The sequence below is a fragment of the Gracilinanus agilis genome, chromosome 6, assembly GCF_016433145.1.
Source record: "Gracilinanus agilis isolate LMUSP501 chromosome 6, AgileGrace, whole genome shotgun sequence".
NCBI classification, from domain to species: Eukaryota; Metazoa; Chordata; class Mammalia; order Didelphimorphia; family Didelphidae; genus Gracilinanus; species Gracilinanus agilis.
This window is the reverse complement of record NC_058135.1, coordinates 132,740,197-132,754,187: the sequence shown is the minus strand read 5'-3', so window position 1 is coordinate 132,754,187 and position 13,991 is coordinate 132,740,197. Positions and strand designations below refer to the sequence as shown.

Below are 13,991 nucleotides of genomic sequence, written 5' to 3'. Positions count from 1 at the left end.
AAGGAAGAAAGGAAGAAAGAAAGGAAGAAAGAAGAGAGAAAGGAAGAAAGAAGAGAGAAAGAGAGAAGGGAGGGAAAGAAAGAAGGAGGGAAAGAGAAAGAGGAAGAAAGAAAGAGAGAAAGAGAGAAAAGGAAAGAAAGAGAAAGGAGGGAAGGAAGGAGAGAGAAAAGCTGAAGAGAGCAGTATGACTGATTGCAACAAAAACCTGCTCACTGGATCTCTAACAGGAAGAGGGGAGAAGCATGTATTGAACCATAATAAAGGACAGGAAGAGGTCTGATGAGGGGCTGGCTGCAGAGAGGCCATAAAACTTAGAATTCACAGAAGTTGCTCTGTGGTTAGAGAAGGTGACAGGTTAAATGGGGGGAAATAGGAAAATTTTCACCTTATTGATCTTGGCCGGGCTCCAGCGGGTGCCTGCTCTCAAAGGTTATTTCATTTTCTTTCTATCATTTCTTTCCCTGCTGGCTCGAATGCTTACTCTAGCACTAACCTCAATTGCCAGTGTCAACTAAATGTGACTCCTACTCCCAGCTCCTGGCCGCAGACCTAAAACTTCACTCACCCTTCCTCCCCTCCCACTAAGTCCTCCACCTCTAGCAGCTCCTGCATTCACTTCTTATTGATGGGCATCCACAGGTTTCACAGTATTGTCCAAGAATCCTGAATGCTCTCCAGGGAAAGTACCAGGGCAGAGTGTGTCCCCTTTGGGAATTCCATTTCTGACTTGATTGGAGATTGCCTCAGTTCCTCAAAATGCCCTCATGATTGCTTTTCTCCTTTCAGAGCTTTTCTCCTAGCCTTCTTTAACTCTAAAAAGTAAATGAATCATTAGAAAATGCCAAAAATTCCATGCCACAAAGCTTTCCTGATTTCCCTTTGTGTAAAAAGGACCTGTGCTAGGTAGGTATTCAACAGCCAAAAAAAGAGAATAGTTCTTGCCATCTGGTATACATTATTGAAAGGGAGAGTGAAGACATTAATAAATAAACAGAAAATATATTCAAAGTAAGAAAGTAATTATAAAAGGAAGCATTAATATATGGAGGTTGTTGTTCAGTCCCATCTGACCCTGTGATGCCGTGGGCCATACATAGCACCCTGATGCTGCCCACGGGGTTTTCTTAGCAAAGATGCTGGAGTATTTTGCCATTTCCTTGGCCAAGGAATTAAGGTAACCCAGAGGTGAAATAATTTGCCCAGAGTCGCACAGTTAGTGGGTCTGAAGTTCTATCTGGACTCAGATCTTCCTGACTCTAGTCCAGTGCTGAGTCACCTAGCTGCCAGACACTGAAGGGGGGGAAATCAAGAAAGACTTCATGGAGAGGATGATTCCTAAGCTGTGCTTGAAGGAGGACGTCCTAAGAGGTAGAGGTGAGGAAAAAGTGCATGTGAGACAGAGCCTGGGCAAAAAGGCAGAGAAGATGGAAAACTGCGTAAGCAAAAGAGTTAACAAGATAAACTGGTCCTTGACGATTATTATTCTTTTAAAAGAGACTGGAAAAGCTAGATGAGAGACAGATTGTAGGATGCAGGCAGCTGAGGAGTCTGAATGGTATCTGAGAGGCAATGATGATCCACTAACTTTATCTGAGAAGAGGAACGATGAGGTCAGACTTGACTTTTAAAAATATCAATTTGGTGCAGAGGATAAATTGTAAAGGGGCCAGACTGGAAGCAACAAAAATAACTGAGAGACTTAACACTGACCTTCCGCCTTAGAATCAATACTAGATATTGGTTCCAAGGCAGAAGAGCAGTAAGGGCTAGGCAATGGGGGTTGAGTGACTTGCCCAGGGTCACACAGCTAGGAAGTGTCTGAGGCCAAATTTGAACCCAGAATCTCCTATCTCCAGACCTGAATCTTAATCCACTGAGCCACCTAACCACCTCTGATAGGGAGACTATTACAATAGTCCACGTGAGAAGTAAGGAAGACCTAAACCATGGTGGACTTAATGAGTGGAGAGAAGGAAAGGGGAACACAAGTGATAATATAATTAATAATATTAGCAACAAGCATTTATTTATAGCTCTTTAAGGTCTATAAGGTACTTCACAAATCTCATTTTATCCTCCAATAACCCTGGACAGTAGGCACCATTGTTGTTTCCATTTTATAGCTGAGGAAACTGAGGCAGACAAAAGGTAAGTGACTTGCCCAGGGTCACACAGCTATTAAATATCTAAGGCCAGATTTAGACTTGGGCATTTCTGACTCCAGGTCCAGCTCTATTCACCATGCTGCTACTCTGCTGTCTTATATTTCTGAAGGAAAATCATTAGGATTTGAGAAATGATTGGGAAGGAACCTAGGATGACTTGGACTTGGTGGAAACCACAAAAGAAAAAGAGGAGCTTGGAGAAGGAGTGTGTTTTGAGGGAAAATATACTGAATTCTGTTTTGGCCATGGGACATGTGGGTATATAGGTATATACAAAATATATATACACAAAATAAATACAAGTTTCATTAGCAGGAGGAAGTGCCTAGCCATTGGGAAGATCAAGCAACATTTCCTACAGAATGGAGATTCTTAACTGAAAGTCCACAAACATTTTAAAAAATATTTGCTAATAATATTTCAGTATAATTGGTTTCCTTTGCAAACCTAGAAATTTTATACATTTAAAACCACTATTCCACAAAGGAGGCCATAAATTTCAGACAGCCAAAGGGATGGATCTATGAGAGAAAAAAGATTAAGAATTGCCAGTGTAGACTAAGGAGCATGAGCTGAGCTTTGATGAAAACGAAGGATTCTAAGAGGCGGAGGGAATAAGAGAACAAATTCCAAGAATGGAGGAAGGTGAAGGCTGTTGTGGCTGCCATCTAATTTATGGAATGGCCCATAATGAAACAGGAACCATTCAATACAATGCTACTGTGAACATCCAAAGTCAGCACCTGTCTGTCTGCTTTCCACTATGGTCACTCTAAAAGCTAGATACTAAACAACTGATGAAAAGGCATTTCTTTATCTACTTTTTTTTGTTTGTTTTTTGTTTTTTTTTAAACCCTTAACTTCTGTGTATTGGCTCATAGGTGGAAGAGTGGTAAGGGTGGACAATGGGGGTCAAGTGACTTGCCCAGGGTCACACAGCTGGGAAGTGTCTGAGGCCAGATTTGAACCCAGGACCTTCTGTCTCTGGGCCTGGCTCTCAATCCACTGAGCTACCCAGCTGCCCCTCTTTATCTACTTTTGATCCCAAGTTCCTGCTCTGAGAAGTCCAGGATCAGTGACACTGTTCAGCACCATATAATGAAAGATTCTGTTCTCTGATCACTGCTTTAGCTCCCAAGGAACACTCTTCAATTACCCTTCTATAGCGTGACTTTCTGCATATAATTTTGATATATCGTGCAGGTCAGCATAAGAAATTAAATGGGAATTTGGGGGGAGTTTTGCCAAAGTTGCAGACGACAAGCAAAGGCCAGCCGACAACACAGCAAAAGATTAGAAACTCAGAAATGCATATCTAACCCAAAATTTATAATAAGGTACAGTAAAAACCCCATAAAAGAAAGAGACAAAATCCAGACCTCCTCTGGTATGCTGGGAAGGCTAACAGTAATTTATGCAGATTTTTCCAGATTGTGGGGCACCCCTGACTTCCCACAATGTGGAAGGGATACCTGTATTTGGGATCAAGTACCTGGATTCAAATCAGGACTCCTTGTTTTGAATCTCTTGCTACTTGTGAGGTTTGGGGTGATAAGCTCTCCTTTCTCGGTGGCAGTTTCTTCAACTATCAAGTGAGGGACTTGGCCATCATTTCTAAGATCCCTCTTGCCAGTTCTAGAGCCTAAATCTAAATCTTCTATAAAATAAATGCCTTTCTCAGTGAGTATATTCAACAGACAAAGCTATGTTACGTTATGATACCAAGAATTAGGTTTTTTTCTTTCTTAGCATGGAAATTGGAAAATTATTACTCACCACAAGCAATGGTCCAGTATACCAATGAGTCTGGGGTCTGGTAGAGGATGCGGTAAGGGGCAACTCTTGCACTGGAGTCCAGGACGACATCAAGAGTCCCCACCAGGAGACCTGCAAAAGAGGAAACACCTATGAGCAAATCCACAGACCCTGACCCCGATGGCTTCCTTCAGCGTTCACAGGGGGACTTCAGGAAAGTAACTTTTTTTTTTTTTTTTTTTTTTGGCAGAAAATCTGCTATAAGGGATAGACTATGGATCTGGAACAAGAAAATATCCCCCAGAGTCTCTATGCTGCCACTGACTGGTTCTGTGATTTGGAGTAAATCTCCTCTCTTCTTTGAACCTTTATTGTCTTAATCTATATAATGGGAATACAATACCCACTGTACAGGGTTGTTTAGAGGAAAACAATTTATAAACCTTCTGGTGCTATGGAAACACAAGCTTTTATATATGTAGAAGTATCTTCTGGTGAAACAACGTTAAAAATAGTACAGTGGAATAGAACAGTGAATAAATAGAGCACCAAGTCTGGAGTCAGGAGGAGGTGGGTTCAAAACTTGTCTCAGATACTTCCTAGCTGTGTGACTCTGGGCAAGTCACTTAACCCCAACTGCCTCGCCTTTACATCTCTTTTGCCTTAGAATTGATGCTTAATATTGATCCATTCTAAGATAGAAGGTAAGGGTTTAATAAAATAAAAAAAAGAATAGCAGGGTGGCTGCCAAGGGCTTAGCTGCATGTTATCTGTGGAAGCCAACATTCATTTGGCAGACAAATTTAGCAAACTAAAACGGGAAGTTTACCTTGGTACTGATATTGGAAAGACTGTTGGCCATAAGACACTTTTTTTTTAAAAGTTCTATCTCTGATGCTTACAACTTGTCTGATGTCAGTCAAGTTGTTTCACAAGCCTGGACCTCGTTGTCTTATGAAAATGATGACATTGGACTAGATCGAGAGTCCTTAACCCAGAGCTCATGAATTTTTAAAAAATGGAATCATTGTCTTTCAATATAATTGATCAATCTGACCCGATTGTTTTGGAGATTTGGAATTTGGAATAACCCCCAGACTGTTATGAAACTGTGTAAACTCTTAAACCCAGCAACAGCATTGCTGGGTCTGTTTCCCAAGAAGATGAGGGAAAGAGGAAAAGAACCCATATATTCCAAAATATTTATAGCAGCTCTTTTTGTGGTGGCAAAAAAATGGGAAACTGAAGGGATGCCCAAACACATAGTGGTATATGATTGTGATGGAATACTACTGTGCTGCAAGAAACAATGAACAAAATTATTATTTTTTTTTAATCTGGGAAGAACTATATAATGAACAGTGAAATAGGTAGAACCAGAAGAATATAATACACAGCTATAGAATTAATACTGGAAGAATAAACTGAGAATATTACTTCCAGAAAGTGAGCAGAAAGATAAAACATGAAAGACTTAATTTATATGAACATGAGAGTCTCCCTAACAATATTCTTTGTGATGTGGGATGGGTGGGGGATGGTTGGGATCTATTATGTAGATATAAAGAAAAGCAAATAATGCAATGATCTGGGACAATCCTGAAAGACTTATAACAGAGAATGCTATCTACCTCCAGAGAAAGAATTGCTCGAGTCGCCCTTCCCATCAGTGTTTTATTTTGGAGTCTTGGTTCTATATGAGTGTACTCTTACAACAATGGCCAATATGGAAGTGTGAACTGCATGACAAATAAAAAATGAAATAAACATAGATTTGTAATTTCATTAGTCTCTTTTTTCTTTATCTATGGAAATGCTGGTTTTGTTTGGATCTGTAAACATTTGGAATATTAATAATAAAAAATTAATTATATAGAGAGATTCCCCTTTATGATCCTATGTGTTTTATTTTATGCATTTTAAAACATTCTGAGAAGATATAAGAACTGATATAACGAGAAGTGAGCAGAACCAGGAAAACACTGGACATGTTAGCAGCACTACTGTAACAGTGATCAACTCTAAAAGACTGAGCTCTCTGATCAAGACAGTGATCCAAGACAGTCCCAAAGACCCATGAGGAAAAATGCTACCCACCTCCAGAGAGACAACTGATGAACTCTGTGTGTGTATTGAAGGACATCTTTTTCACTTTACTTTTCTTGTTTTTCCAACATAGATAATATAGAAATATTATGCATGCCTTCTCCTGTACAATGGATATCATACTGCTTACCTTTTCAATGGGTGGTGGAGGGGTTGGAAGGAGATAAATATGCAACTAAAAACATTTTTAAATGAATGTGAAAGAGGGGGAGTTTAAAGTGGCTCAGTAGATAGAAAGCCAGGCCTGGAACCAGGAGAACCTGGGTTCAAATTTGGCCTCCTAGCTGTGTGACCCCAGGCAAATCACTTAATTGCCTCGCCTTTAAAACTGCTCTTCTGCATTGCAACTACTACACAGCATTAATTTTAAGATGAAAAGTGAGGTAGTTTTTTTAATGAATGTGAAACATATTTTTTAAAAAGCCTTCTGAAAAAGGATCCATAACCTTTAGACTGCCAAAGGGGTCCACAACACAAAAAGGGTTAAGAACTCTTGAACTAGATAATCTCTAAGCTTCTTACCAGCTAAGATGGATGAATTTAGGGCTGGAAAATGGCAGAACTAACACCTGTTCTGTCTTTGATTAGTGTTCTGACTTTGGGCAAGTCCTTTCACCTCTGAGCTCCTCTGTATGGGGGGGATAACACTTGCATAACCTCACAATTCCCAGTACTGTTGTAAGGAAGGTTCTCTGTAAACCTTAAAAAGCATCCTTGAGCCATTATTATGAGAGATATCACTCATAAGAACTTCTGTTTTATTTTATGGCTTGGTCCTTTTATAGTAATGTTCTATTTCGCAAATCATTTTCACTAGCTTATCCTCACAAATAACTATCATTATTTTTTTTTTAGAGACATTGAAATATGACGTGAGTCAGCCATGGAACAGCCAATGATGGCTGCACCAAAGCTGACTGTCAGAAAAGGCATCCTCAGGCAGAAAAGACCTCTCCTTGGTCTGCTTTGGCCTCTCATAAGAATTGGCTTGTGCAGCCAAATACATGAAGACATGCATAATCCTAATACCTCCACAGAGTCACAAAATGTTATTATTGGAAGGGACTTCAGAGGTGGTTTAGTCCAGCACTTTCACTTTACAGGTAAGGAAAGAGGCTCAGACCAAAGGATGTGACAGTCTCACACTTAACTGATATGAGACTGATTGTTATCAGGATGATAATTCAATAATCTGAAATGAGATGTGAACTGGAAGGACCTCCAAGAACTGATGCAGAGTGAAAGGAACAGAACCAGGAGAACATTGTACACAGAGACTGATACACTGTGGCACAATCGAACGAAATGGACTTCTCTCCTAGCAGTAATGCAAGATCCAGAACAATTCTGAGGGACTTATGAGAAGAATGCTATCCACATCCAGACAAAGAATTGTGGGAGTAGAAACACAGAAGAAAAACAACCACTTGAACACATGGGTTGATGGGGATATGATTGTGGATGTAGACTCTAAATCAGTGGTTCCCAAACTTTTTTGGCCTACTGCCCCCTTTCCAGAAATAAATATTACTTAGCGCCCCCTGGAAATTATGAAACTATTTATTGAACTCAGAATAGAATGTAATACAAAAAAAAAAAAAAAAAAAGTGTGTCCATCACCACCTCCCTGGATATCTGCAGCACCCACCAGGGGGCGGTAGCACCCACTTTGGGAATCAATGCTCTAAACAATCACTCTATTGCAAATATTAATAATATGGAAATAGGTTTTGATCAGTGATACATGTAAAACCCAGTGGAATTTCTCTTTGGCTATGGGAGGGGGGAGAGAGGAAGGGAGGGAAAGAATATGAATCATGTAACCATGGGAAAATATTCTAAATTAATTATATAAATAAATTTAAAAAAAAATCTGAAATGAGAGAATGTGGTGGACCCATAAGTTTTAGGTTAGAGTCAGAGGACCTGGGTTAAATCCCAATTCCTGACGTCTCGAAAACTGTGTGGCTGTGGGCAAGTTATTCCTCTGTTGTCAGTCATTTTAAGGTCTTAGAATTTGGAGTTATGGAAGAAAAGTTATTAATATATTCATAACCAATGATCCAGAGGTCTCACTTTTAAGACTATAACCTCAATGCCATTACTGAAAACAAAAAGATCAATATGTCCAAAAGTATTCATAGCACTATCTGTGATCATGAAAATTGAAAATAAAATATGTGCCCAATTATCAAGAATGGTTGATTATAGCATGGTGTAGAGATGTAATGGAATGTTAGTGTTGTAACTTGTGATATTTCTAGAGCATAAGTTTATGACCCTCCCCTGCCCAAGAAGCCTTGAACTCCATCTTTCACAAGCCTAGAATGTATGCCCTCCAATGATGACCCATTGGAATTCCCAGGTCCTTTCAAGACTCAGTTTGTACCCAGCTCTAAGAAATGCTATTCCTATCCCCCTAGTTGTTAGTATTTCCCCCCACTGCCTGGTCAAAGCCACTTTTACATTTATATTTTATACTTATCTATTTAAACAATGAACCCATCTTTTTCACATCCTCCCCACCCACCAAGAAAAAAAACGGGAACTCAAAGTGGGCAAGAACTAATTTGTTTTTATCTCTGTTTTCCCCTTGGCCAGGACAGACAAAACCAAACACAGAGCAGGCTATGGTTTAATTCCCAGTTTTGTAAAACAAGCAGCCGGCTTAATTGAATGACAAATGAGGAATTTGGAGAACTACAAGAGAGACTTGTAGGACTGGAGGCTAAATGACTAAAAAGAGCAATGGCTTCCTCCCCTCCTTCCAATGTATGATTTTCTTAGTATAGGGCACTCCCTGGGAGGAAACAATGCAAAATAGCACCTCCTATGCAATTCAGGATCTTGGAAAGTTGCAGGGTAGGAGAGCTGGGGGGTGGGGGGGCCCATGACATTAAGGGACCAGCCCAGAGTCAAACTGAGTGTCAGAGTGCTGGCTCTCTATCTGTGGCCTTTCACATTCAATATTATAGCCATATAAAAATAGAGACAACACTAAAAAGCCTCAACCACATTCCTGGATTATTTGTCCTTTCCTCTATTTAGACCCAGAGAAAGGAGATAGGAAGCCTTCTGCTTCATACCAGTTGGTCTTTACTCCCCACTCTACTCGTCCTCAGTATCCTTGTTGCCCTACCATGATGCCACTTTGCCAGTGTCAACAAGAAATTAGAAGGTTTCAGAAGTCTAAGTGTCATTTGAAAAGGTTCTTAGTTTTATGGATTGTCATGGCAAGAAATCCTCTACTGGCTAACCTATTGGTAATGAGCCTCTCCAGAGTTTGTTGAGCTGATCATTGGACAACAGACTTAGTCTATCCCCAGGACTATCCTTGAGTCCATTCTATAGGTTGGGAGTATAATGAATGAAATTCTCTGGTGGCTGTATTTTTAGTTTCAAAATATCAATTTATGAATCTGCCATTGAAGAAAATCTAACTAGCCAATGGACTCCCTCGCAGTCTAAGTAGAAATCACATAAATTGAGGCAGGGAGAGCTAGGGGGGTGGGAGGAGAGAGACGGAGGGGGAGGGAGAGAGAGACAGAGACAGAGACAGAGAGACAGAGACAGAAACAGAGAGAGACAGACAAAGAGAGAGGCAGAGAGACAGGGAGAGAGCACAGGCCCAAGTGAGAGCAAAATCAGCAGTTAGAAGCACTAAGCTAGCCAAAAAAAGTGGGTGACTTCCAGTCCTGTGAGCCAATATCCCTTCAGAAGTCATCACTTAGTCCCTCCCTTTCCAGGACATCTCTGATTGGAGTGCAGTTATCCAGGGAGTGACCTTAGAGACTCCTCTCTTACCACTTTATCACAGGCAGAGGTGGGTCTCAGGAGGACCCCAAGAGGCCCTCTTCCTCCCTGCCATACAGTTGCCTTTTTCCAGCTTGGCAGTTGCCAGGTTGATTTCATCACTTAACCAATTCCTAGTTTATACAAAAAAGGAACAGGTCTCCACCTACCAATTTTTACATCTAGACAAAAGAAAGGAGGACTCAACCCCTTTTCATAGCCTGGGGGAGAGGTGGCTTTTGTAGTTTTTAAAATCACACTGTTCTAGAGGGCCAAAGGGGGAGCCATTTCTTTAAAAATATCCCAATCCAATATTACTTTTCCACAGGAGAAGCTCTAGTTGATCAGTGAGCATATATTTAGTCCTTACTACACGCCAGGCATTTTGCTAGGCATTGGAGGTATAAAGACAAAAACACAAAAACAGCTTCTGCCCTCAAGGAGGTTATAGCCTAATGGGAGTTTATAATCTGCTGGCAAAATTTTCTAGCACACAGGGTGACCTTCTTGCATCAATTTATCAGAAGTGATCTTCATGGAAAATTAACCTCATAAATACCTTTAACACCGGTATTATAATTTCACTCTTCTATGTATATAAATGTTGTGGCAGCATGATGAAGTGCCAAGATCACAGGCTTCCTCTTAATTCTGCCCCTTATTATAGCCCCATGTCCTTCAACAAGTCACTTAATCATTTTCAGCCGCAGAATCTTTATTTTTTTAAATTTTATTATTGTTTTTTAAAACCCTTTCCTTCCATCTTGGAATCAATACTGTGTATTGGCTCCAAGGCAGAAGAGTGGTAAAGAAAGGGGGTTAAGTGACTTGCCCAGGGAAGTGTCTGAGGTCAGATTTGAACCTAGGACCTCCCATCTCTAGGCCTGGCTCTCAATCCACTGAGCTACCCAGCTGCCACCTAGTCTCAGAATCTTTAAATGTCAAATGTGAATAAAAATACAGGAAGGCTCCCTTATCTCTAAAACCCTGTGTTTAACACCCAGGCATTAAGCCTGGGTGTTAAACACCACTTAGAGGTTCTTCCCAGAGTCACAATCCCTCTGCTTTCACTTTATTTTACTTTCACTTTTTAAAGGTTTTTGTTTTTGTTTTTTGAGGGAGAGGGAGCTTCCAAGAGCCAGAATGCCCAGGCACAAGCAGCTGTACACACACACACACACACACACACACACACACACACACACACAGTTTTAGCCATCCATCCTAGGTCTTGAGATGTATGACATGGCCCCTGCTGTATCTGCTCTCACAAAGTTGTAAGGTATGAATGCTTTAAAATTCATACATAAAAAACACTTATCAAGAGTATTATGGGCCAGGGCCGGAACATCAACAAAGACAGAAAAAAGAACAAAGTCCCTGCCCTCATGAAGCTTATGATCTTACTGAGAAATAACAAGTATGAAAAAAAAAATTTAAGGTAAAATGTGACAGAATCAAAGAAGAAATCCACACAAACTAATCCAAGAAAATTAAGAAGGGAATAAATTCTCTAAAAACTACCAGGTACATAGGACAGTTAGGTGAGTCAAGTGGATTGAGAACCAGACCTAGAGACGGGAGGTCCTGGCCTCAGACATGTCTTGACTTTATGATCCTGGACAAGTCACTTAGCTCACTTGCCTAGCCCTTACTGCCTTTTTGATTTGGAAATGGTATTTAGTATCCATTCCAAGGCAAAAGGTAAGGGTTAAAAAACAAACAAACCCAAAACTACCAGGTACTGGAAGAGCTCAATGAAACCATCAGTTAAGCAGGACTTCTGAGACCCTTCAGGATAAAAAATGCTAACCCACTAAACCACTAGAGAAAACCATGGCTAATAAATAAGTCAAGAATCCTGGGCAGACAGCAATGATCCTATAGCCAATCAATATCCATGGCAGAGCACTGCACTAGAGAGAAAATTGTCCCAGGGAATTTTAGATTAGATTATTTGATGAAAAAAAAAACCCACTTAGAATTTTTAAAAGCTTTACTATTCCTCCATCTGAAATGATTGTCAAAACACTGAACCTTTTCATCATTTCCCACACAAAGTACTGTTTTAGCAGCTGCTCTAGTTGGCTATTTCTAGCATTAAACAATCTTTGATTGTCTGTAATAACGAAATCAAACTGAGGTCCTAAATATGGCTCTTCTAGGTGTCTCCTTATCCATCTGTTTCTCCAGCATAGTTCATCACGAGTCTGTATTCAGGGGGTTTTCAATGCCACAAAGGCACCATAAAATCCCCCCTTGGGCCAGTGTGTCTTGGGAAACACCAGATTCAGTGTGGCATGGGTAGAATCGGGCTGGCTCTAGTGCAGGAGTGATAGTGACAGGGCTGGACTGGGTAAGTAACTTCTCCTTTCAGCACTTCTTTGTGATGGAAAGCCCACCTGCCACCTTCATCCAAGCAATTCATGCTTTGAATATTGCCATATCCTTCTAGCTGGCCTTCCTGCCTCAGCTCTCTTCCCACACCCGTGCATCCTCCACTTAGCTGCCAAAGGAGTCTGTCACTCACCTACTCCAAACACTCCAGTGGCTTCCTAGTACCTCTAGGATCAAACAGAAAGTCCTGTGTTGGTTTTTTCAAGTCCTTTACCACCTGGTCCCTTCCTATTTTTCCAATCTTATTACACATTCCCCTTCACATACTCCACTCCACCAGCCTTCTTTCCACTCTTTGCACACAACATGCTTTCTACCCCCAAACTCCATTCCCATTCATTAGGCTCTTACTCATCACCTCTGCCTACTGTCTTCCCTCATTTCCTTCAACACTCAGCTCAAGAGGGCAGCTAGATGGCTCAGTGAATTGAGAGTCAGGCCTAGAAACGGGAGGTGCTGGGTTCAAATCTGGCCTCAGATACTTCCTAATGGTATGACCCTGGGCAAGTCACTTAACCCCCATTGCTTGGCCCTTACCACTCTTCTGCCTTGGAGCTAATACATAGTATTGATTCTAAGATGGAAAGTAAAGGTTTATATTTAAAAATAACAATAATAATACTTCAACTCAAACTCTAACTTCTATAAAAGACCTTTCCTGATTTCCCCCATCCTTCCCATGATTCCCCTCTGATATATCTTACATGTGTATATAGTTACCTGCATGTTATCTTACCCATTAGAATGTGAGCTCCTTGAGAGCAGACACCATTTATTTTTTGCCTGTTTCTCTCTCCAGGACTTAGACAGTCCCTGGCACACAGAAAGTGTTTAATTCACAGACTGATAGTCCAGGGCAGAATTTTAGACAGAAAAAACCAATATGAACACTAGAGTAGAAGTAACAAAGTTCAAGTGTATTTGGAGAATGGTGGGTATCCATCCCATTTTGGCAAGAGTTTAAAGTACCTCTAATGGAGGGAAGTCTGGGTGACAAAAGTAGGTGGAGACCAGAGAGTGAAAAATCTAGGAAGCTCGGAGGAGTCTTGTTAGATAATGGGAAATCTTGGGAGATTTGAGTATTTTGAGAATTCATTATGGACGAATCTGTCTTCTATTTGAAAGCAGTCCAGGACAACAACCCATAAAATACCAAACACCTTCATTAGAATAAATTTCCCTGTTTTATTCCTCAATTGATACTGAGAAGAAATTATTATATCTATCAATAACCTTATAGCGATATCACAATTTTTACACTTTGCAAAATTCTAAATGCTAATGCCTGGAAGAGTAAGTATGTAATAATTGACCTCCTTTCTCATTTCAGGTTCCTTCCACAGTTACATTCTGACACTCGTTTTCCTCTTCAGGGGAAGATGGCTCCTACCCTGAGAAAACTCCTAACTTAGGTCTGTGACTCCATTGTGACACAATATTCTATTCCATTCTAGGTTGTAGAGATGTCTATATGAACATGTATAGATATTTCTTGCCTTTTGATTGGTTTTTTTCTTCCTCGTTAATTGTAATAATTTATCCCCAGATGCTGCTCCATTGATTAACATCATTTAAACCCTATAAAGTAGCTTCTCTTGTGAGAGATTTTACCATTAGATTCCATACAATCACTGCCCTACTAGGGATTTTAGAAGGATCTACATTCTCTGGTAATTTACAGAAAACAGATAAAAGATTTCTTTTTCTCTTCATTCCGCTTAGTTATAACTCCATTCTTCCCCCCCCCCAATATTTTTAATATCTTATAAAATATTC

At 40.3% G+C, this 13,991-nt stretch overlaps 1 protein-coding gene across 2 annotated transcripts in view; it reads right to left on the bottom strand.

Moving 5' to 3' along the window:
* Nucleotides 1-13,991, bottom strand: part of TBC1D9 (TBC1 domain family member 9) — a 122,610-nt gene that overhangs the window by 73,204 nt on the left and 35,415 nt on the right. For both annotated transcript variants that reach the window (XM_044680005.1, XM_044680007.1), the window contains exon 2: nt 3,942-4,052. In XM_044680005.1, the coding sequence (XP_044535940.1) occupies nt 3,942-4,052 (111 nt within the window). The remainder of the gene's footprint in view (nt 1-3,941; nt 4,053-13,991) is intronic.